The sequence below is a fragment of the Lipotes vexillifer genome, unplaced genomic scaffold (assembly GCF_000442215.2).
Source record: "Lipotes vexillifer unplaced genomic scaffold, Lipotes_vexillifer_v1.1 scaffold6, whole genome shotgun sequence".
Lineage (NCBI taxonomy): Eukaryota > Metazoa > Chordata > Mammalia > Artiodactyla > Lipotidae > Lipotes > Lipotes vexillifer.
Genome location: NW_006799037.1, coordinates 1916169 through 1934594, shown reverse-complemented (window position 1 = coordinate 1934594; position 18426 = coordinate 1916169). Strand labels below are relative to the sequence as shown.

Genomic DNA, 18426 nt, shown 5'->3' with positions numbered 1-18426 from the left:
CATTCCTGTTAATAAGTCATTTTAACCCAATCAGTTGCATTTTTATGAACAATTATTTTTTTCTGTAAATTAGTTTTTTAAAGTACATCCATCTTCTGAGGCTAACAAGTCATTACACCCAACAGAGAAGTCTGTCTTGACTTCTCTCTTCGTTACAGAAGATGTTCCTTTAAGGTTCAGTTAGAATTTTTATTACTACTGATTATTAAAAATGTGGGTATGTACCGTAGCTGAGAAAATCTCATTAACTTTTGTGAGCTCCCCACCAACACCTTCTTTTCCCCACTTTCCCCTTATTTTTAAAATTTTCTTAAAAGCTGCAAACCACAGTGAGCTTATATCTGGAGTTTTCAGGGAAGATCTTGCTGCTGGGCTTGGGGGCTATATTCTTTGGGAAGGAGAGTTCAGTTCAGTTTCATAGACATTTATTGAGCACCTGATGTATGCCATTTAGTTGGGTGTGGTTTTTCTTGGCCCAGGAGAACTTGGCTGGGCTCTAGAGATGAAAGAGCAGCTGAGGATCTACAAGGGGAGAGAAGAGTATATGTTCATTTAAAGGGTATTTATTGAGCACTTACTATGTGCCAGAATAGTCTAGACCCAGAGATAGAGCAGTGAACAAAACAGACAGGAATCCTTACCCTCGGGGAGCTTGTGTTCTATTCTAGTTAGGTGAGGACAGATAATAAAGCAAAGACACCTATGTAGTAGGTACTGTGGGAAAATGTAAGGTGGAAGAGGGAGATTGGAACAGCCTGGAATAGGAGGAGGGGTTGAATTTTTAATGAGATGGTCAGAGAAGGCCTCACTAAGAAGGTAACATTTGAGCAAAGATCTAGAGGAGATGAGGAAGTGAGCCATGTGGATACTCAGGGGAAAAACTTTCTGGACAGAGGGACCAGCATGTGCAAAGTTCCTTAGGTCAACATGTGTCTGGAATGTTTGAAGAAAAGGAAGGAGGTCCCTGTGGCTGGAACAGAGCAAACTAGAAGGCAGTAGTTGGAGGTGAGATCAGAGGGGCCACAGGAAGCAGATCAAGTCGGGGTGGGGGGTTGGTAGTTCTCAAACTTGGCTACACATTCAACTCCTCTGGGAGTTTTAAAATAATCCTGATACCAGGCTCTACCCTAGACCAATTGGGCAAGAGTTTCCAGAGGTGGAACTCAGTGCCCATGTTGTTTAGAGTTCTCAGGTGATTGCCGTGCACAGCCCAGGTTAAGAATTGCAGAGAAGGGCTCTGTTAACTGTTGCAAGGTATGTGACTTTTACCCTGTGAGGGGCTCCATGGGAAGAGAGCCACATGAAGAGAGACATAGGGTGAGGTCTGGAAGTGTCCCGAGCTCAGGAGCTTCTGTCCCTGTGGAGTTGGGGGTGCGTCACCCTCCCAATATGTGGATGTGCTCACCAACCTGGATGCTCTCTGAATTCCATATTTTAAGGATTTTTATGGAGGCATCATTACGTAGGCATGATTGATTATTAACGCATTTCCGAGCCTCTCCCCTCTCTCCAGAGAATGGGGGGTAGGACTGAAAGTTCCAAACTTCTAATCATGGCTTGGTCTTTCTGGTGACCAGCCCTCATTCAGGAGCCTGCCAAGAATCTTCCTCATTAGATCAAAAGATACTCCTACCTGGGCAGAAGACCTAAATAGACATTTCTCCGAAGGAGACATACAGCTGGCCAACAGGCACAGGATAGATGCTCAACATAGCTAATTATTAGAGAAATGCAAATCAAAACTATAATGAGGTAGCACCTCACACCAGTCAGAATGGCCATCATCAAAAAGTCTATAAATAATAAATGCTGGAGAGGGTGTGGAGAAAAGGGAACCCTCCTACACTACTGGTGGGAATGTAAATTGGTGCAGCCACTATGGAGAACAGTATGGAGGTTCCTTAAAAAACTAAAAATAGAACTACCATACGACCCAGCAGTCCCACTCCTGGGCATACATCTGGAAAAGATGAGAACTCGAATTCAAAAAGATACATGCATCCTGATGTTCACTGCAGCACTATTTACGGTAGTCAAGTAATGGAAGCAATCTAAATGTCCATCGACAGATGAATGGTTAAGAAGATGTGGTGTGTATATATATATATATAATGGAATATTACTCAGCCATAAAAAAGGAATGAAATGATACCATTTGCAGCGACATGGATGGACCTAGAGAATATCATACTAAGTGAAATAAGTCAGAGAAAGACTAATGTTATAGGTTATGTATATATATATATATATATATATATATATATATATATATATATATATATATATAATCTACACACACATATATATATGAATGAAGTAATGCCATTTGCAGCAACGTGGATGGACCTAGAGATTATCATGCTAAGTGAAATAAGTCAGAGAAAGACAGATATCATATGATATCACTTACATGTGAAATCTAAAAAAAACAAAACAAATGAAGTTATTTATAAAACAGAAATAGATTCACAGACATAGAAAACAAACGTATGGTTACCAAAGGGGAAAGGGGGGGGAGGGAAAAATTAGGAGTTTAGGATTAACAGATACACACTACTATATATAAAATAGATAAACAACAAGGGCCTACTGTATAGCACAGGGAACTATATTCAGTATCTTATAATAACCTATAATGGAAAAGAATCTGAAAAAGAATAGATATATACATAATATGTATAATTGAATCACTTTACTGTATACCTGAAACTAACACAACATTGTAAATCCACTATAATTCAATAAAAAGTTATCTGTTTTGAGAAAAAAAGAGATACTCCGATCACCCAGGAAATTCTAAAGGATTTGGGACCTCTGTGTCAGACACTCCTTTCACTCAGTAAATTACAAAGGATTTAGGGGCTATGGGTCAAAGACTAAATAAATATTGTCAGGAACTGGAGGCAGAGATCAATATATGTATTTCTTACTATTTCACAGTATTATTAGTGTAAGACTGATAATAAATATTGTCAGGAACTGGGGGCAGAGATCAATATACGTATTTCTTACTATTTCATAGTATTATTATTAGTCTCCATTTTACACAAGAGGAAACTGAGGCGCAGAGAGATTATGTAATCTGTCCAAGGTCACTAGTGGCAGAACTGGGATTTGAACTCAGGCAGTCTGGCAATAGAATTTGTGCTTGTAGCCGTCACTGTGTTTCACTGCCTTGAGGTGTCCATTTGTGTCATTCTACTAGGGATGGGGCCTGCTTTAACAATGTATAGCATGGAGCTGATTGGCTTATCTGGTTCAGGAAGTGGAAACATTGTTTTAGTGAACCTCAAAGCTGTTATCAAGGCATAGAGTGAAACCTCAGCTATGGCAAATGTTGGGATTTAGAGCAAGGTGGGTAGGGGTACAGGGAGCATCTGGAGAGGAAGCCTCATGCTAAGGACAGTCTCTAGAAGAATCACACCAGGTGTACCTTGCTTCAGTCCCAGCTCCTGTGCCTTTTCTCCTTTTACCTCCTGTTTGCCCTTGGGGATCGCTGCCCCTGGAGGCATCCTTGGATTCGGCACTCTGCTCTTTGTATTCTTTTTTTTGCGGTTCGCGGGCCTCTCACCATTGTGACCTCTCCCGCTGCGGAGCACGGGCTCCGGACGCACAGGCTCAGCGGCCATGGCTCACGGGCCCAGCCGCTCCACGGCATGTGGGATCTTCCCGGACCGGGGCACAAACCCGTGTCCCCTGCATCGGCAGGCAGACTCTCAACCACTGCGCCACCAGGGAAGCCCTGCTTTTTGTATTCTTGACTTTGCCAAGTTCTAACCCTGATGCTATGCTCATTGGCTTCATTCCTGGACCAGAAAGTGGATGTCCCAAATTCTTCCCTACCCTCCCTCACATCACCTCTGGCTGGGCCCTTATTTTGTCTCCTTTCTTGGTAATCTGACCACCTTGTCATCTGGCTGAGAGAGGGCCAAAGTGTGCTCAGTGCCTTATACACAGGACAAGAGGTAACTAGAAGGAAAAAAATCCATCCAACTGGTTGCTAGGTAGGCTTCATTAGTTTATTTATCCAGTTGAGCACCAAGTGTGTGCCAGGTACCCAGTAAAGCGTCAGACAGAGAACCCTCAAGGAGCTTACACTGTAGTGGGATCCAGAGTGGAAGGTGATGGGATCAGAAGGCAAGTGATCAGAAAACTTGCAGAGGATCTCCTGCCTCCTTGGGAAGGAGTCATCCATGCAGGTTTCTAGTAAGTCAGGGACTGCACTTGACACCCACAGAAGCCCTGTCCTCCTGGGGCCTCTGCTCAGGGAAGCAGCACTTGGAGGTTGATGTCTGCAAGGAGCCGCCCTTTACCAGTTTTGGCCACTCTCCCCTGGAGATGGAAGTCATCTCAGGTGGCCTTGGCTTGAAGCAGGATTTTGGTTCTCCAGCCAGAGGCTGAAGTTAGGCCGCGGCAGTGAGAGCGCTGAACCCTAGCCATTACACCACCAGGGACCAGTGGCCAGTGACAAGGCTCTGGCCCATCAGCTTTGTAGAAATAAATTTCTACAAAGAGACGGAAAGTAGTGAAACAAGTAAAGTGTTTATTGGGAGGAAAAAAGAGTACGTGTGAATAGGCACACACGGGTGGACTCAGAGAGAGAGTAGCACACTCCTGGTAGTTTGAATCACGTATATGGGGCATTTCTTCTGGGCTTCCTTTGGCAGTGATCTTGCTTTGCCTGGTTCTGAGTCCTTATTTGGTTTACATGAGGGTCGTCCCATGTGCGCGCGCCCATCCCTTAGCCAAGATGGATTCTAGCGAAGAAGCCTATGGATAGGTTGACATCACTCCCTTTTTGACCTTCAAGGATCTTTTCTGCCCATGTGTAGTTGGGAAGGTCTTCTTGACCTCAAGAATGAGAAATACGTGGTCTCTTATCTTTTATCTGGGCAGGGCTCAGCTCCTCTCTCGCTCTGGCTATTTTGGAGTATCTGTCCCCAGGGAACAAACTCCAGCTGCTCAGCCTGAGGCCCGTCTATCTCCTGCCTCAGAAGGACATGGGAACTGGAAATGCCACGGTTTCAGTAGCCTCATCTGGGGTCTTTGATCCATGCAGAGAGAGGACGTATTTCCTCCGGGCACCAGGACACTTGGCTTTCGGGGAAGTCAAAGTGCCATTCATTCTTCCTGCATTATTGTAATAAGAACAGAGCAGGCCCCTTGGCCATCCAGGTGGGAAGACCCAGGGGAGGCAGGACAGTGGTTGCCTCTTCTGGTGAGCCTCCTAGACTTCACCCCACGTGAGGCCTTTGCCAGATCTGGACAGGGGTTTGCCTTCTTGCTTCCAGGGGTGAAAGACACCGGGGCCTCAGGATCGAAGGGGACAAAGTCTGCATCTCAGTCTGGCCGGACTTTACTCCATCCCTCATGTCTCCAGTTACAAGCTCCAAACATCCCCATGGTTTTCTCTGTGTCCCTCGTCCTGCCTCCCAATGTCCCACCTGCCCCTTCTTATCTGTAGCCTCCAAAATAACCTCCCAGAGGCAAAAAGAGAAGAAGGGAAAGACGAGTCTTGATTGGGGTGTGGACTACGTAGTTACATATATTTGTCAAAACGCATCGAACTACACGCTTAAGATCTGTGCATTTCACCACATATAAATTAAGCATCAACTTTTTGAAAAATTATGGTGTGAGAAAGAGATCAAGGAAGTCCTTTGCCTGTGGGATGGCGAGGGAGGATGGAGGCGACATCTTTCGGGAGGTCACTGAGAAAATGGGTTGTGATTGTGGGGAAGGAGGATCGTGGAGGGCTAAAGCAAGCTTGCCAGTCAGGACAGGAGGGTAAGGGTGGGCCTTCCACCCCAGTGATGGCGGGTGGGGTAGTTAGCATATTGGTACTCACCAGCTCCACAGCAGCCGGTGCCTGCCTCATTGTTTCCTGCAGGCAGTGGGTATTATTTCCATACAGGGGCCAGGGGATATAAGGGATGAGCCCTTGATCCAGTGGGCATTGGATATGGGTAGGAAGAGGAGGGGCTTGTGGGCTCCGGCTTCAGGGCTGTCACATTGCCATGGCAACTCTATGGCCTACATCTAAGGTAGCTCAGGGCAGAGCCTCCAGCAGGTATTGCTTCCTGCCTCTTGCTGGCAGATCCTCAGAGGCCCCTGAGCCATCAGTAATGATGTTGCCTTTCTCGCCAGCATCCCCTGAGGTCCACATCCCTCCCAGGAGTGCGGGTGGACTGGCCCTTGGGTTGACTGGTAGGTTAAGGCCTGGGGCTTGAGGCACAAGGGGCTGGTAAAGGGGATTGGACTATTTTCTGCAGCCCCAGGTAGGAGCAACTGGGGCAGACCCACACATACCCACCCACAAAGGAGCCCTGGGTCCTGAGCTGGAGAGACCCTGTGTGAACATCCAAGTGGAAAGAAGCAGGATAAGATTATAGAAGAGAAAGAATGCAGCCTGGAGCCAGGGCTCTGGGTCCCCCTAGGAGCAGGTTCGGGTCCATCCAAGGTGGCTGTGGGTATTTGCTGCCACCACTGTGAGGATGGGCACCAGGTTTGTGTGTATGGATTGGAGGGCCATGGGGTCTTCATGGTGCAACCTCCAGACAGACATCTGAGATCTCTGAACTTTGGGGGTCAGCAGTGCTGTCTTCATGAGTGTGTATGGTAGGCAGGATAATGGCCTCCCAAGGGTGTTCACGTCCTAATCTCTGGAACCTGTGAATATGGTATGTTACACGACAAAGGAGAATTAAGGCTGCGGGTGGAATTAAGGTTGCTAATCAGCTGACTAAAATAAGGAGATCATCCTGAATTATCTGGTTCGACCCTGTGTAATCACAGGGCACTTGAAAGTGGAGGAATAAGCCAGAGAGATGGCTATGTGAGAAGGACTCAACCAGCCATTACTGGCTTTGAAAATGGAAAAGAGCCATGAATGTGGGCAGCCTTTAGATACTGAAAAAGGCAAGAACAGTATCTAACAGCTTATCACCTAGAACCTACAGAAAGGAATGCAGTTCTGCTGATACTTTGATTTTAGCCCAGTGAGACCTTTGTCAGACTTCTGGCCTCCAGAACCAGAAGATAACAGATTTGTGTTATTTGAAGTCACCAAGTTTGCGGGACTTGTTTACAGCGGCAGTATTAGTATCAGGACACTATACAGTGGGCCCCTTTTGCACAGGATCCTGAGAAGGCTAGAAGGGCTCTGCGCTTGGTTTAATGATCTGCTGTTGCTGTGCTAAAATTCTTAATAATTTTTCGGCAGGGGCCACCATATTTTCCTTTTGCACTGAGCCCCATAAGTTATGTATCTGGTCCTGGCAGGGAAGGGGGGTGGTTTCAGGTGAGGAGCTGGGACATGATTGCTGGATCATCTGGGGGTTCCTACACTGGGGCTGAGGATTTACACCAAGAGCCACCACTTGCTCACTTAACGTGGCAGGCACTGTGCAAACTGCTTAATGTCTATGTTGTCCTTTAACTTTATCCTCTCGTCTCTCTGGGGTAGTTATTATTATTTCCATTTTACATAGGAGAATACTGAATATTTGCAAGGTTAAGAAACTTGGTCAAGCTCCCACCAGTGGTATGTTGCAGAGCCAGTATTTTTACCCGTGTCTGTGTCTCCAGGACACTACTCAGGCCCCTTGCCCCGCCCTGCCTAGGGGAGCTTTTCTAGTTTGGGATTTTGGCTCTGTGGAGATGACCCAGAAGTCTTTGAAAGATGAGACTTCCATGAGGGCAGCCTCAGGACAAAGCGGGTAAAATCAACACCCTGGGTAATGGTTCTGCTGTTGCATCAAAAATGTTGACTAGGGCTTCCCCGGTGGCGCAGTGGTTGAGAGTCCGCCTGCCGATGCAGGGCACACGGGTTCGTGCCCCGGTCCGGGAAGATCCCACATGCCGCGGAGCGGCTGGGCCCGTGAGCCATGGCCGCTGAGCCTGCGCATCCGGAGCCTGTGCTCCACAACGGGAGAGGCCACAACAGTGAGAGGCCCGCGTACCACACACACACACACAAATGCTGACTACACAAACATAGGGAGATACACTTCTTAACTGGAGCAATCTGGGAAAATGCTTCTGGATCCTAGTTAATTAAACATATTATGGGCCAGTAGTATCACATAGTTGTTCTTAAAGATGATGTAATCTTGAGCCGTATTAATGTCTTAAAATGGGGAGGCAATAGTTTTGTTTTACTCAGATCACAACTGCAGAATTGGATTTTATGGGATATAGAGAAAGTGGCATATGTTTAGAGGAGAATGCCTCAGGAGAAAAGCTTAGTAACATGACAAACAGATGAAGTTTTTGCTAGATTATAGAGTGATGTGTAGAACCCAGTTCCCTGGAATCCAAGGCCAGGTCTGTCACTTACAGAGCTGGTTGACCTCCAGCAAGTTACCTAGCCTCTCTGTGTCTTGGTTTACCTATCTGTAAATTAGAGATGGTAATACAGAGATTGAATGCGTAATATACATAGAGCTCTTAGAACATTGCCTGACATCATAGTAACTGCTGTTTAACTTTTTGCTACTTTTTATCTGGGTCTCTGATTTGTAAAAGAGATGGCCTGGGGGACATGGTCATGACTTTACCAGAAAGACCGCAAAGTGCACAAGGAGCCACACGGGACAGGCCTTCCACCCTGGCACTAGGTGAGGAGGGCCAGGTAGGCAGTGTAGGACAGAGTGATTTCTCCCCAGCACCAGAGTTCTGGGCATCAGAGGCCGGAGCAAGGCTCTGCTGGAGAGCAAAGACGCTCCATCCTCCTTTGTCCCACCTGTCGGGCCTGCCTTCCCTTACCCCACGTTCCTCAGCTCTCCTTGCCACTGGCCTGGCCTGCTCACCCACAGACTTCCCACAAGGAGATGCTCGGTCCTTTGTGTGATTTTTCCACCAGAGCCAGCTGACTTTTATTCCGTGGGTGGCTGTCCATGTAGTCCCAGGGACCCCATTTTCCCTGGATTTCTCAGATGTTTTAGGAACAAATGGTCCCCCTGCTTCCTGTTGGCTGTTTACATTTTAATTGATTCATTTCTCTCTTGTTCCCCTTACAATCTACATTTGACATAGCAGATCCTTTCTCTAAATCAGGAGTCCCCTTGCAGAACTTCTGCCTCTGGATGAAAGCTGGACATTTTGATGATCACATCTACTTAGAAGTTTACCTGTGGTGATTCCAGTGTCAGATGCTCATCCAGGATCAGGCTGTGGCCCATTTCTTTTTTTTTTTTTTTTTTTTTTTGCGATATGTGGGCCTCTCACTGTCGTGGCCTTTCCCGTTGCCGGACGCGCAAGCTCAGCGGCCATGGCTCACGGGCCCAGCCGCTCCGCGGCATGTGCGATCCTCCCGCACCAGGGCACGAACCCGTGTCCCCTGCATCGGCAGGCGGACTCGCAACCACTGCGCCACCAGGGAGGCCCGGCCCATTTCTTTTGCCTTGCAGACTGTGAAAGCTCCTGTTCTCAGATGTCCGTTGTCTCTTCCACATCGGAGCCAGACGTGGCCTCCTGCCAGGCCCCCGAAGCCCCTGACTACACTAGGTAGCCCCACTAGCTCCATGTACCGTCTGACTTATTGGATGATCTGGGCTTATTGTTGTGGTCAGGCAGGGAGTATGTGTTCAACTCCATGATTCCCATTCTGTCAGGCCACAGTGGGATTCCCACCCACAAAGCTTTCCCGGGCCTGCATTCCTTCTATTGTCTGCTATTTGAGCATTTATTCATTTGCTCGTTCAGCCAGATACCCGGTGCTTTCTGAGCTTGTACTCTGTGCTGGACACTGTGTGAGGCACAAGGGGGACCTGGTGAGCAAAGCAGATATGGTCTTGACCTCATGCAGCTTATACTTGAATGGAGACACTGACGTCTGTTAAATAACCACGTAAAAACACGTTGCCATAGCATATAAGAAAAACGAAAGAGGCTGTGAGAGTCTAACAGGGGGATCCGATCCCAGTCCAGGAAGTGCACTGGGTCTTTCTTTGCTAGGATAGGTGTGCTCTCATGGAGGAAAAGGCACTGAACTCACTCAGATGACCACAGATGGCTGGGATTCTTTGTAGGCCAGTGTCTACACAGTCACATAATCACACCAGCAGAAGCCACATATCCAGGCTCTGGAGGAGGGCAGCGTGGCTCAGGACGCCCTGGACAGGCTCGAGTCTGCATCCTCTCTGTTCATCTCTTAGAGTGCCGTGTCTCTGACAGTGACTGTCCACATCTGCAGCTCACTCAGTGACAGTGTTCTGTTTCCTCCCCCATCATTTCTGCTTCCGTCTTCTTAGGGTACCTCATTTTCAACCTCCCCATGAGAAAGGGCTTGATAGGGCTGCTGGTCCTTCGTCAATATTATGGGATCCGCGGCTATAAGAGCTCCCGGGCTAGACTGCTCTGTGCACTGACTGCCAGCCTGTCGATAGCCACCTGGGGCTCAGGAAGCAGTCTCTGGTCCCATGAGTTGTGGGCGGAATGGTGAGGCCACCTGGCAGAGGACACAGACAGCTTCATACAAGGAGTATATGTGGGGAGGGTTTAGCTCAATGGGAGCAATGGGACAAGAAGACAATTTTAGGCTTCACGTGCCCAGTAGTATTTTATCATGTTAGTCCACATCATCCTATTAGGCACACTACATCTGCCCCATCTTTCATCAGAGTTGACCTGGAGTGACTTCCATTTTGCCCCTCCCTCCACCAGGTCTTTGGGTTATCACAGCACCAGTGTCTGGACAGATGAATCTCTGGGCGGGTGTGGAAAGAAGGTACAGACCCTAGTTTAGCGGAGACTATGAGTACTGGCTTTGGAGGCACATGAGCCCAGGTGTAAGCCCTGGAAGATAATTTACTGCCTCAGCCCTATTTCCCTCATCTGTAAAATGGGGATAAAATGTTTACTGTATAAGACTGTAGGAAGGAATAAAGTTCAGAGCGGGGAAAAAAGAGTAAAAACATCCGTATATCTCTTAGCATGGTTTATGGCAAATCATAAGCACTCAGTAAATGGAAATTAGTACTATTGTTACTTCCAGATATTCTGTGAGGAGTCCCTGGGCAGTAGGGGTAGCTGTACCGTGCAGTCTCTGAGCTCCAGAGGTTGTGGTGATAGAGATGCCAGGCACAGGGAGTGGAGGTCTTGACTGCACTCGTGCCCAGTGACAACCCCCATATTGCCCTCATCCTCGGCTCTCATTAAGCCCAACAGACTGGTCGCTGGCAGGCTGGGAGCCTATCTAATCTGGAAAGCTCTGGAAGAAGCCAGAAGTGTACCCAAGTGAGGCCAGAGGACGATCAGGCAAGTCCTGTGGGTACAGGTAGAAGGGTGGAGGCCAGAGTGAGGACACAGATAGCTGTAAGGGACAAGAAGCCACTGCTGATCCCAGGGTTTACGCTCTAGGTGGTTAACGGTACAGCTGAGCCCTTGTGTGCTGACCACGGGTACAGGGTAGAGCCGCTCTAGGAGAAAGCTGGGAAGAAAGAGGGGCTTCGGGCACTCAGGGGAGTGGGTACCTGGGAGTGTCATCTTCTCTCTGTTTGGTCCAGGTCGGTCCCTCCTCCACTCCCAGAATCCAGGCATAGTTGGACCTGGTTCCCTGTGCACATTGGCCGGCAGACCACAGCTCACATTCTACTTTTTTTTTTTTTTTTAGCCAGTCACAACAGGACAAATACTGTATGATTCCACTTATATGAGGAATAGAGTAGTCAAATTCTTAGAGACAGAAAGTATAACACTGGTTATCAGGTGCCTGAGAGAAGGGAATGGTGAGTTTTTGTTTAATAAGTGCAGAGATTACATTTTGGAGGATGAAAAAAAGTTCTGGAGATGGATGGTGACAACAGTTGCTCCAGAATATAAATGTACTTAATGCCACTGAACTATACACTTAAAAACAGTTAAGATGGTAAATGTTTATGTTCTGTATCTTTTACCACAATTTTTAAAAACAAAATAAAAAATTTTTTTTTTTCTTGCGTTATGCGGGCCTCTCACTGTTGTGGCCTCTCCCATTTGCGGAGCACAGGCTCCGGACGCGCAGGCTCAGCGGCCATGGCTCACGGGCCCAGCCGCTCCGCGGCACGTGGGATCCTCCCGAAACGGGGCACGAACCCGCGTCTCCTGCATCGGCAGGCGGACTCCCAAGCACTGCGCCACCAGGGAAGCCCTCACATTCTACTTTGATCTTCGCTCTGGAAGAGGTCAAGCAGCCTCCATGAGTCATGCTCTGATGGATCGGGAGCTCGTAGATTTGCCGAGGTCACAGGGAGGGGAGAATCCATCTGTCCAATATGGGGGTGTCTGGCTGCTGCCCTGGGTGGTACCCAGTGGCAGAGCGCCTGGCTCGGCCTTCCTTAGTCTGCTCCTGCTTCCCTGCCTCTCGCGGGTAGTGGCAGCGCTAAGGCTTTTGATATAAACTTGCCTCATAAACAGCTCCAAACTGTGTCAGGGAGCTCTGCTGGGAGGCTGCCTACATAGCCGCTTCCATACCCACACCACCTCTGTGTGCAGAGATGGATGTAGTTGACTTCATCATGACCATCAGTCCCGGCTTATTAGACAGCCACAGTACTCCCCTCTCAGAAATGCCTTGTTTTTATCTCTAGTGGAAAATGGCTCAACTTTGAACAAGAATAAAATAAAAAGGGAACTTTTATGGTTAATTTTACAGGAGAGTGTACCTCTTCTCAAAATGTGCAAGGGACCGGTCTGGTACAGTCAGGCTTTCTCAAGGAGCACAAATAGGGAAGGGCCAGTTACACCTGGTGGTCCCTCCGATTCTCACGTCCCCTGGCCCTTCTCTGGAGAGGCAAGCGGAGAAGGGGAGGGCAGAGGCAGACACCAGAGCAGGTGGGGACGGCAGGCTCTGGGAGCAAAGGCTGTGCTGGCCAGACCCAGGAGGATGCAGGTGCTGGGGGAGAACATCTCAGTGTGTGAATATGAGAGGCACAGCCCTCGGGCAGAGGCTGGTGCTGGTTTGTGGGTGAAGTGGCCGGACTCAGGAACAGAATTTGCTGGGCTCGGGTCTGGAACAACCCTCTTGGACGTGTGTTTCTTCGGAAGGCCTTGGGCTGCCCCACTGCAGGCAGGCTTCTGTCCTGAGTTCAGTATCCGGCAGTGATGATGGTGAGTGTGACCCGCAGGTGTGCAGACATCTCACCTGATGTGCTGTTCTTCCCTCTTTTGGCCTCTCCTCTCAGCCACGTAAGTCCTGCTTTGATGTTGAAACAAAGGTTGCAATCATACTGTGTGAATGTGTGTGTGTTGGGGACTTTGAAAATGATGCTGTCAGTTCATTCAAGAGATGCAGGCTGAATGCCTGTTGATGGTCAGGAACAGTGCCCGGCAGAGGGCATGCAGTCATGAACAAGATCTGTCCCTACCATCAGGAAGCTGTGGTCTAGTCATAGGATGACCAACCCATCCCAGTGTGCTTGGGACTCTCAGTGTTGAAACTGGGAGAGTCCTGGGCAGACCAGGATGAAGCTGGTCACCCTGCCTAGTCACAACAGTGGTAAGGGGATGTATGTGTCTTGTGGCATTTGGTGACGACCAGGCACTGGCTAGGAGGGAGAGAAAGTTTGCAAGCTATTGCTTTAGTGAGACATCTTCCATTCACCACATGTGAGATAGAAGATCCTGAACTGCACAGAGAAGACACCTCTGACCATTGCTTCTACCTCCCTTAATCTGTGACAAGATATGGAGAGCAGGGAAGTGGCTTGCCCAGGATTACGCAGCAAGTCGGGGCACAGCTGGGTCAGCATCTGGGTGGCTCTATTCGTCCCCCTCCCCTGCAACGTTCTCTCCTTATAAACTATCCCACCTCGTCTTTCTTAAACTGCCTGCCCTTCACCTGCCTGCTCACGCAGACCCGGGTTTAGGTTAGATGCCATGAGGTGTGGAGAAAAAGCACCGTGGCTGTTCCTGGGAGGGCCCTGAGCGGCTCCCAGGAGAGAAGGGGAGGAAGGAAGGGTTGGGTTTAAGGAGGTCAGGACATTTGGCCTGGAGGGATCACTTAATTCCAGTGCAAAGGAACCGAGAGCCTGCTGGAGACTGAAAGTGAGCAGCTGGGGCCACAAATCCAGGGGAGGGAGGGTGGAAGAGGAAGGGGGCCTGCTGGTGGGAGAGGACCTGACTCTCCTTCAGAGGGAGGAGGTTTGTATGAAAAGAGCGTGCTGAGATCAGTGGCAAGCATGTGAAACTTAGGCCTTATGCAGGCATATCTTGTCTTATTGTATTTCACTTTACTGCACTTCGCAGATACTGCATTTTCTACAGATTGAAGGTTTGTGTTGTCAAATGATGCTTAGCGTTTTTTAGCAATAAAATATTTTAAATTAAGGCATGTACATTGGGTTTTTTGGACATAATGCTATTGTACACTTAATACACTACAGTGTAAGTAAAAACATAATTTTAAATGCACTGGGAAACCAAAATGTTTATGTGACTCACTGTATTGCAGTATTTGCCTTATTTCAGTGGTCTGGAACCGAACCTGCAGTATCTCCGAGGTATGCGTGGGTAAAATAAATAAACCTGTTAGTTTTGTTCAATTCCAAAAACCTACTATATGCCACACCCTGGCTTAAGGTTGGGAGCTAGCACAGTAGCAAAACAAAGTCCCTGCTCTCAGGGAGGGTTATTATAGTAGAGGGAGACGGGCAATAAACACACACGAATATGATGCACTCTCCTAGGTGTTCTGTTCAAAAGGGCTGTTAAGTAACAACCTTGTTCGAAAGAGTCTTCCATGCGAAAATAGTGATCAGCAGAGTTTAGCTTGTAAAACAAAAGTAACGTTTCTACTCTGCTCGCAGAAAGATCTTCAGGAGACAGATCCTAGACATAGCAGCTGCTCAAGCCATCAGGACAGCCGTGGCCGTTACTGGGAGACATTCAACTTGGTCTCCTTGGAAGGCGGAAATGGAGTGGTTAGGCTGAGAAGAAGGGGAGAGAGGAGGAGAAGGCAGGTAACCCCTAACTCTGGAAAAGACTTGAGAACCACCGGAAGCCTCAGATAGTGAGGCTCTGAGAACTCAGAGGAAACCCCTGGAGAAGTGGGGAGAGACATAGGGTCACAGTCTTCGTGCTGGTGGAGTTCGTGGGGCGGACAGTGAACTGACAGTGTACTGATATATTGACCTTATTAGGAGCTGTTCATTACACTTTCATCAAAGAAAAATAAAGGTCATGTGCTAGTAGTCTGACCATATAAAGGATTTTTTTTTTTTTTGCGGTACGCGGGCCTCTCACTGTCGCGGCCTCTCCCGCTGCGGAGCACAGGCTCCGGACGCGCAGGCTCAGCGGCCATGGCTCACGGGCCCAGCCGCTCCGCGGCATGTGGGATCTTCCCGGACCGGGGCACGAACCCGTGTCCGCTACATCGGCAGGTGGACTCTCAACCACTGCGCCACCAGGGGAGCCCTAAAGGATTATTTTTAAGCTGCAGTTAGCAAGTAGGTTGTATGTTAATACTTCTGTCAGTCTCCATGCTTAAGGAAAGGTCAGCTGCTGGTCTTGATAACCATAAATAAGCACTAGCCAGAAGCATTATTTGGCTGTTAACCAGCAACCTTTTAATTTCTGTTATAACAAGACTATTCACAACAAGAAGAAATTTTTGGAAAGGGTCTGTTAAGCTTAAGGAGTCGTTCCAGTTTCTACTTCATTTAAGTCCGTCCCTCCACCTCCTCATCTCCTCCTGCCCTTTGCTGCACTTCCATGAGCTGGTTCCCTCCATCACCTCCTCTCCAGTCACAGCACGGTTCCCTTCGCCCCACTGGGCCTTTGCACAGCTCACGGTGGCGTGCCATGTGAGTTTCTGGTCAGACGTCTCCCCTCACAGAGCCCTTCCCTAACCACTCCTTCTAGAACAGCTGCCAGGGCATCACGCTATCCGCCAACCCCGCATTACTTTTCATCTCAGCACTTATAGGAAGTTGTAGCATTTGTTTGCTTCCATGTTCGCCTGCTTCCCCCATCAAAGCATAAGCTCCATCAGGACAGGCCCTTTGTCCATGTCCTGCTATACCCTCAGTGCAGTACCTATCTCATGGAAGAAACTCAATAATATCTATTCCATTGAATGCAACAATGAATGAGTTCTACACCGATCTGTTAACCTGATGGCTTTACTCAAATTCTAAGTATGAAGCAGATTTGGGTAAAGGCTTGCTTCTTTCCCTTCCCCCACCTATCTTTGGTGAGAGAAAAGGAGAGCTGGAAATAGAATGGGAGAAGTTTCTGTAAATTTCCGGTAACCATAGAGACAGTGATTTTAGTTTATTAATCTCCTGCTCTTAAGCAGGCTGGGGCCCCACTGTGATTTCTCTAAAATTGCTCAGTTCTGGTTATCCTGCAGCCTTCCTAGCAGACCCGTCCCTATCCTGCAGCACTTTAATTACTGACGAGCAGAAGCCCTGCGCTATTATGCTCATTATTGCATGTTCTCACCTGGCTGCACCTCCCACTTTGGAGCAATGCAACATGGTCATCAGCCTTGAACCCCTGGAACCATCAGTGGCCTGATCAAACCTGTCCCTGGGAGCAGGCAGCCTCTTTTCTGAGCCCAGGACCTGGGACAGGGCTACGGGTTGCTGCTCTCTCCTTTCATTCAAGTATCCTGAAGATGGGAGCTCAGTGCCCTCTGGAACAGTATTTAGTTTCAGCCAGAGAAGGGCACCAGCCATGATTTCCTACCCATAAAGGCAACGCTTGCAACGGAAGGAATTGACATGCCCTTGGGAGCCATGGCACTTCTTATGGTCTGGCCTCTTGATGGGATCTGATTTTAGGGTTGCATGTTCCTCCTCCCATGGAGAATGGCACGCAGACTTTTATGATTTTGCCTCCTGTCCTTTGGATAACAGACCTCCAAATGACTTTAGGGTTTCAATGGAGCTAGGGAGGCAATGGACAGTTAGAGGCAGTCTCTCCCCTGACCACTTCTCCCTGAAGGAAGAACCCTGGTGTAGATGTAAGAAGACTGGAGTTGAGATGCCATCCTGACAGCTGACACATGGCGGGGACCTAGCCTATCCGAGCCTTAGTGTCTTCATCTGTGAAGTGAGGTTGGAATTGTCCTTCCAGTCCTCTAGTGTGTTGAGCCTCTGACTCTGGCTTCAACCTTTTCTGGAGGCTGAATCCCTGAGATAAGTGAGAGGTGGGAAAGGCACCAGGCAGTGTGATTTCTGGAATGAGGCAGAGTGGATTCTGGCAGTAGGAGTCTCTGGAAGGAGACATATTTTTCTCCTGAGGCAGGTCATCTAAGGTCTGGCCTCACTTAGGCACTGGCTGCCATTTTGGAAAAACTAAGACTTTCACTGGTTGCATTTCCCATCCTACTGGATTTAGAAATATGGAGTCATTCTTCCAATAAACACTCAGTGACTGCCTGCCGGGTTCCGGGCCCTGCACTAATGGTACAGCTGTTCAGTTGGGGGAGTCACTGACAAATTCAGACTCTGTAGTGGGGCAAACTGGTTTCAGTGGTTGAGGGCCTGTCTGCTGTACACTTAGGGCTTATCTTAAGTATATCAAGAAAAAGACCCTGGGAAGAATCTGGACTCCCGAGTCCTCCAGCAAAGCTGGAGCCAAGACATGGGCAGGCTAGCACCCGGGGCGACCCCAGCCAAGTCAGTGACAGATCTAAGTGCCCGGCTGCTCTTCTTTCCAGGTGCCGCAACCTCTCATTCCCCAGCAGCCTCCCAGAGGTGAGCATCGTGTTCATCTTTGTCAACGAAGCACTCTCCGTGCTGCTGCGCTCCATCCACTCAGCCATCGAGCGCACACCTCCGCATCTGCTCAAGGAGATCATTCTGGTGGATGACAACAGCAGTAATGGTGAGTGCCCGGCTCCCTGCCCCGTGCGGACATCTGAGCAGAGGGGCCGGCCTCTGTTCGGGGTTCTCATTTTCTTGAGGCTCTCCACGGCTCTCCCTTCTCTGGGATGTTGCCTCAAAGAGGAGAGATTCATGATGGTCATCGCTCTGGAAGGTTCACTCCACAGTTGCACCCTCTCCACACTCCAGAGGGGCCTGGTCCCCAGGCTTTCCCTCACTGGCTATCAACTGTCTCCCCCAACATCCTAGTGCAGTATGGTAAGATAAATAGCCGTGACCTCTACCCCCTCCATGTACACAGTGAACATTTCCAGTGACTCTTTTCTGTGAAGCATCATTGCATTTTGCTGCATGCCTTGGCCTTTGCCTGGAAGCTTGTCCATTGGTGGTGGAGGTGTTGATGGTGCCAGTGGTGGTGGCCGTAGTGGTGTTGATGGTGGGGATGGTAGAAGACGTACAATGCCAACGACAGCAACAGAGCTGTTGAAAGTCTAGCCTCTTTTCTGGACGCCCTGTTCCTTGTTCCATCGGGCCCGAGCAAAGCCCCAGGTGGCCAGCAAGCCCTTGTTGAAGCCCTCACGTCACATCTCGCCTTCTCCAGCTACTACCAGCTACC

The 18426-nt window shown here is 48.7% G+C and overlaps 1 protein-coding gene across 1 annotated transcript in view; it reads left to right on the top strand.

The window, feature by feature from the left end:
- GALNT18 (polypeptide N-acetylgalactosaminyltransferase 18) overlaps window positions 1-18426 on the top strand; it is a 355083-nt gene that overhangs the window by 168345 nt on the left and 168312 nt on the right. The window contains exon 3 of the mRNA XM_007471405.1: window positions 17645-17811. Within this exon, the coding sequence (XP_007471467.1) occupies window positions 17645-17811 (167 nt within the window). The remainder of the gene's footprint in view (window positions 1-17644; window positions 17812-18426) is intronic.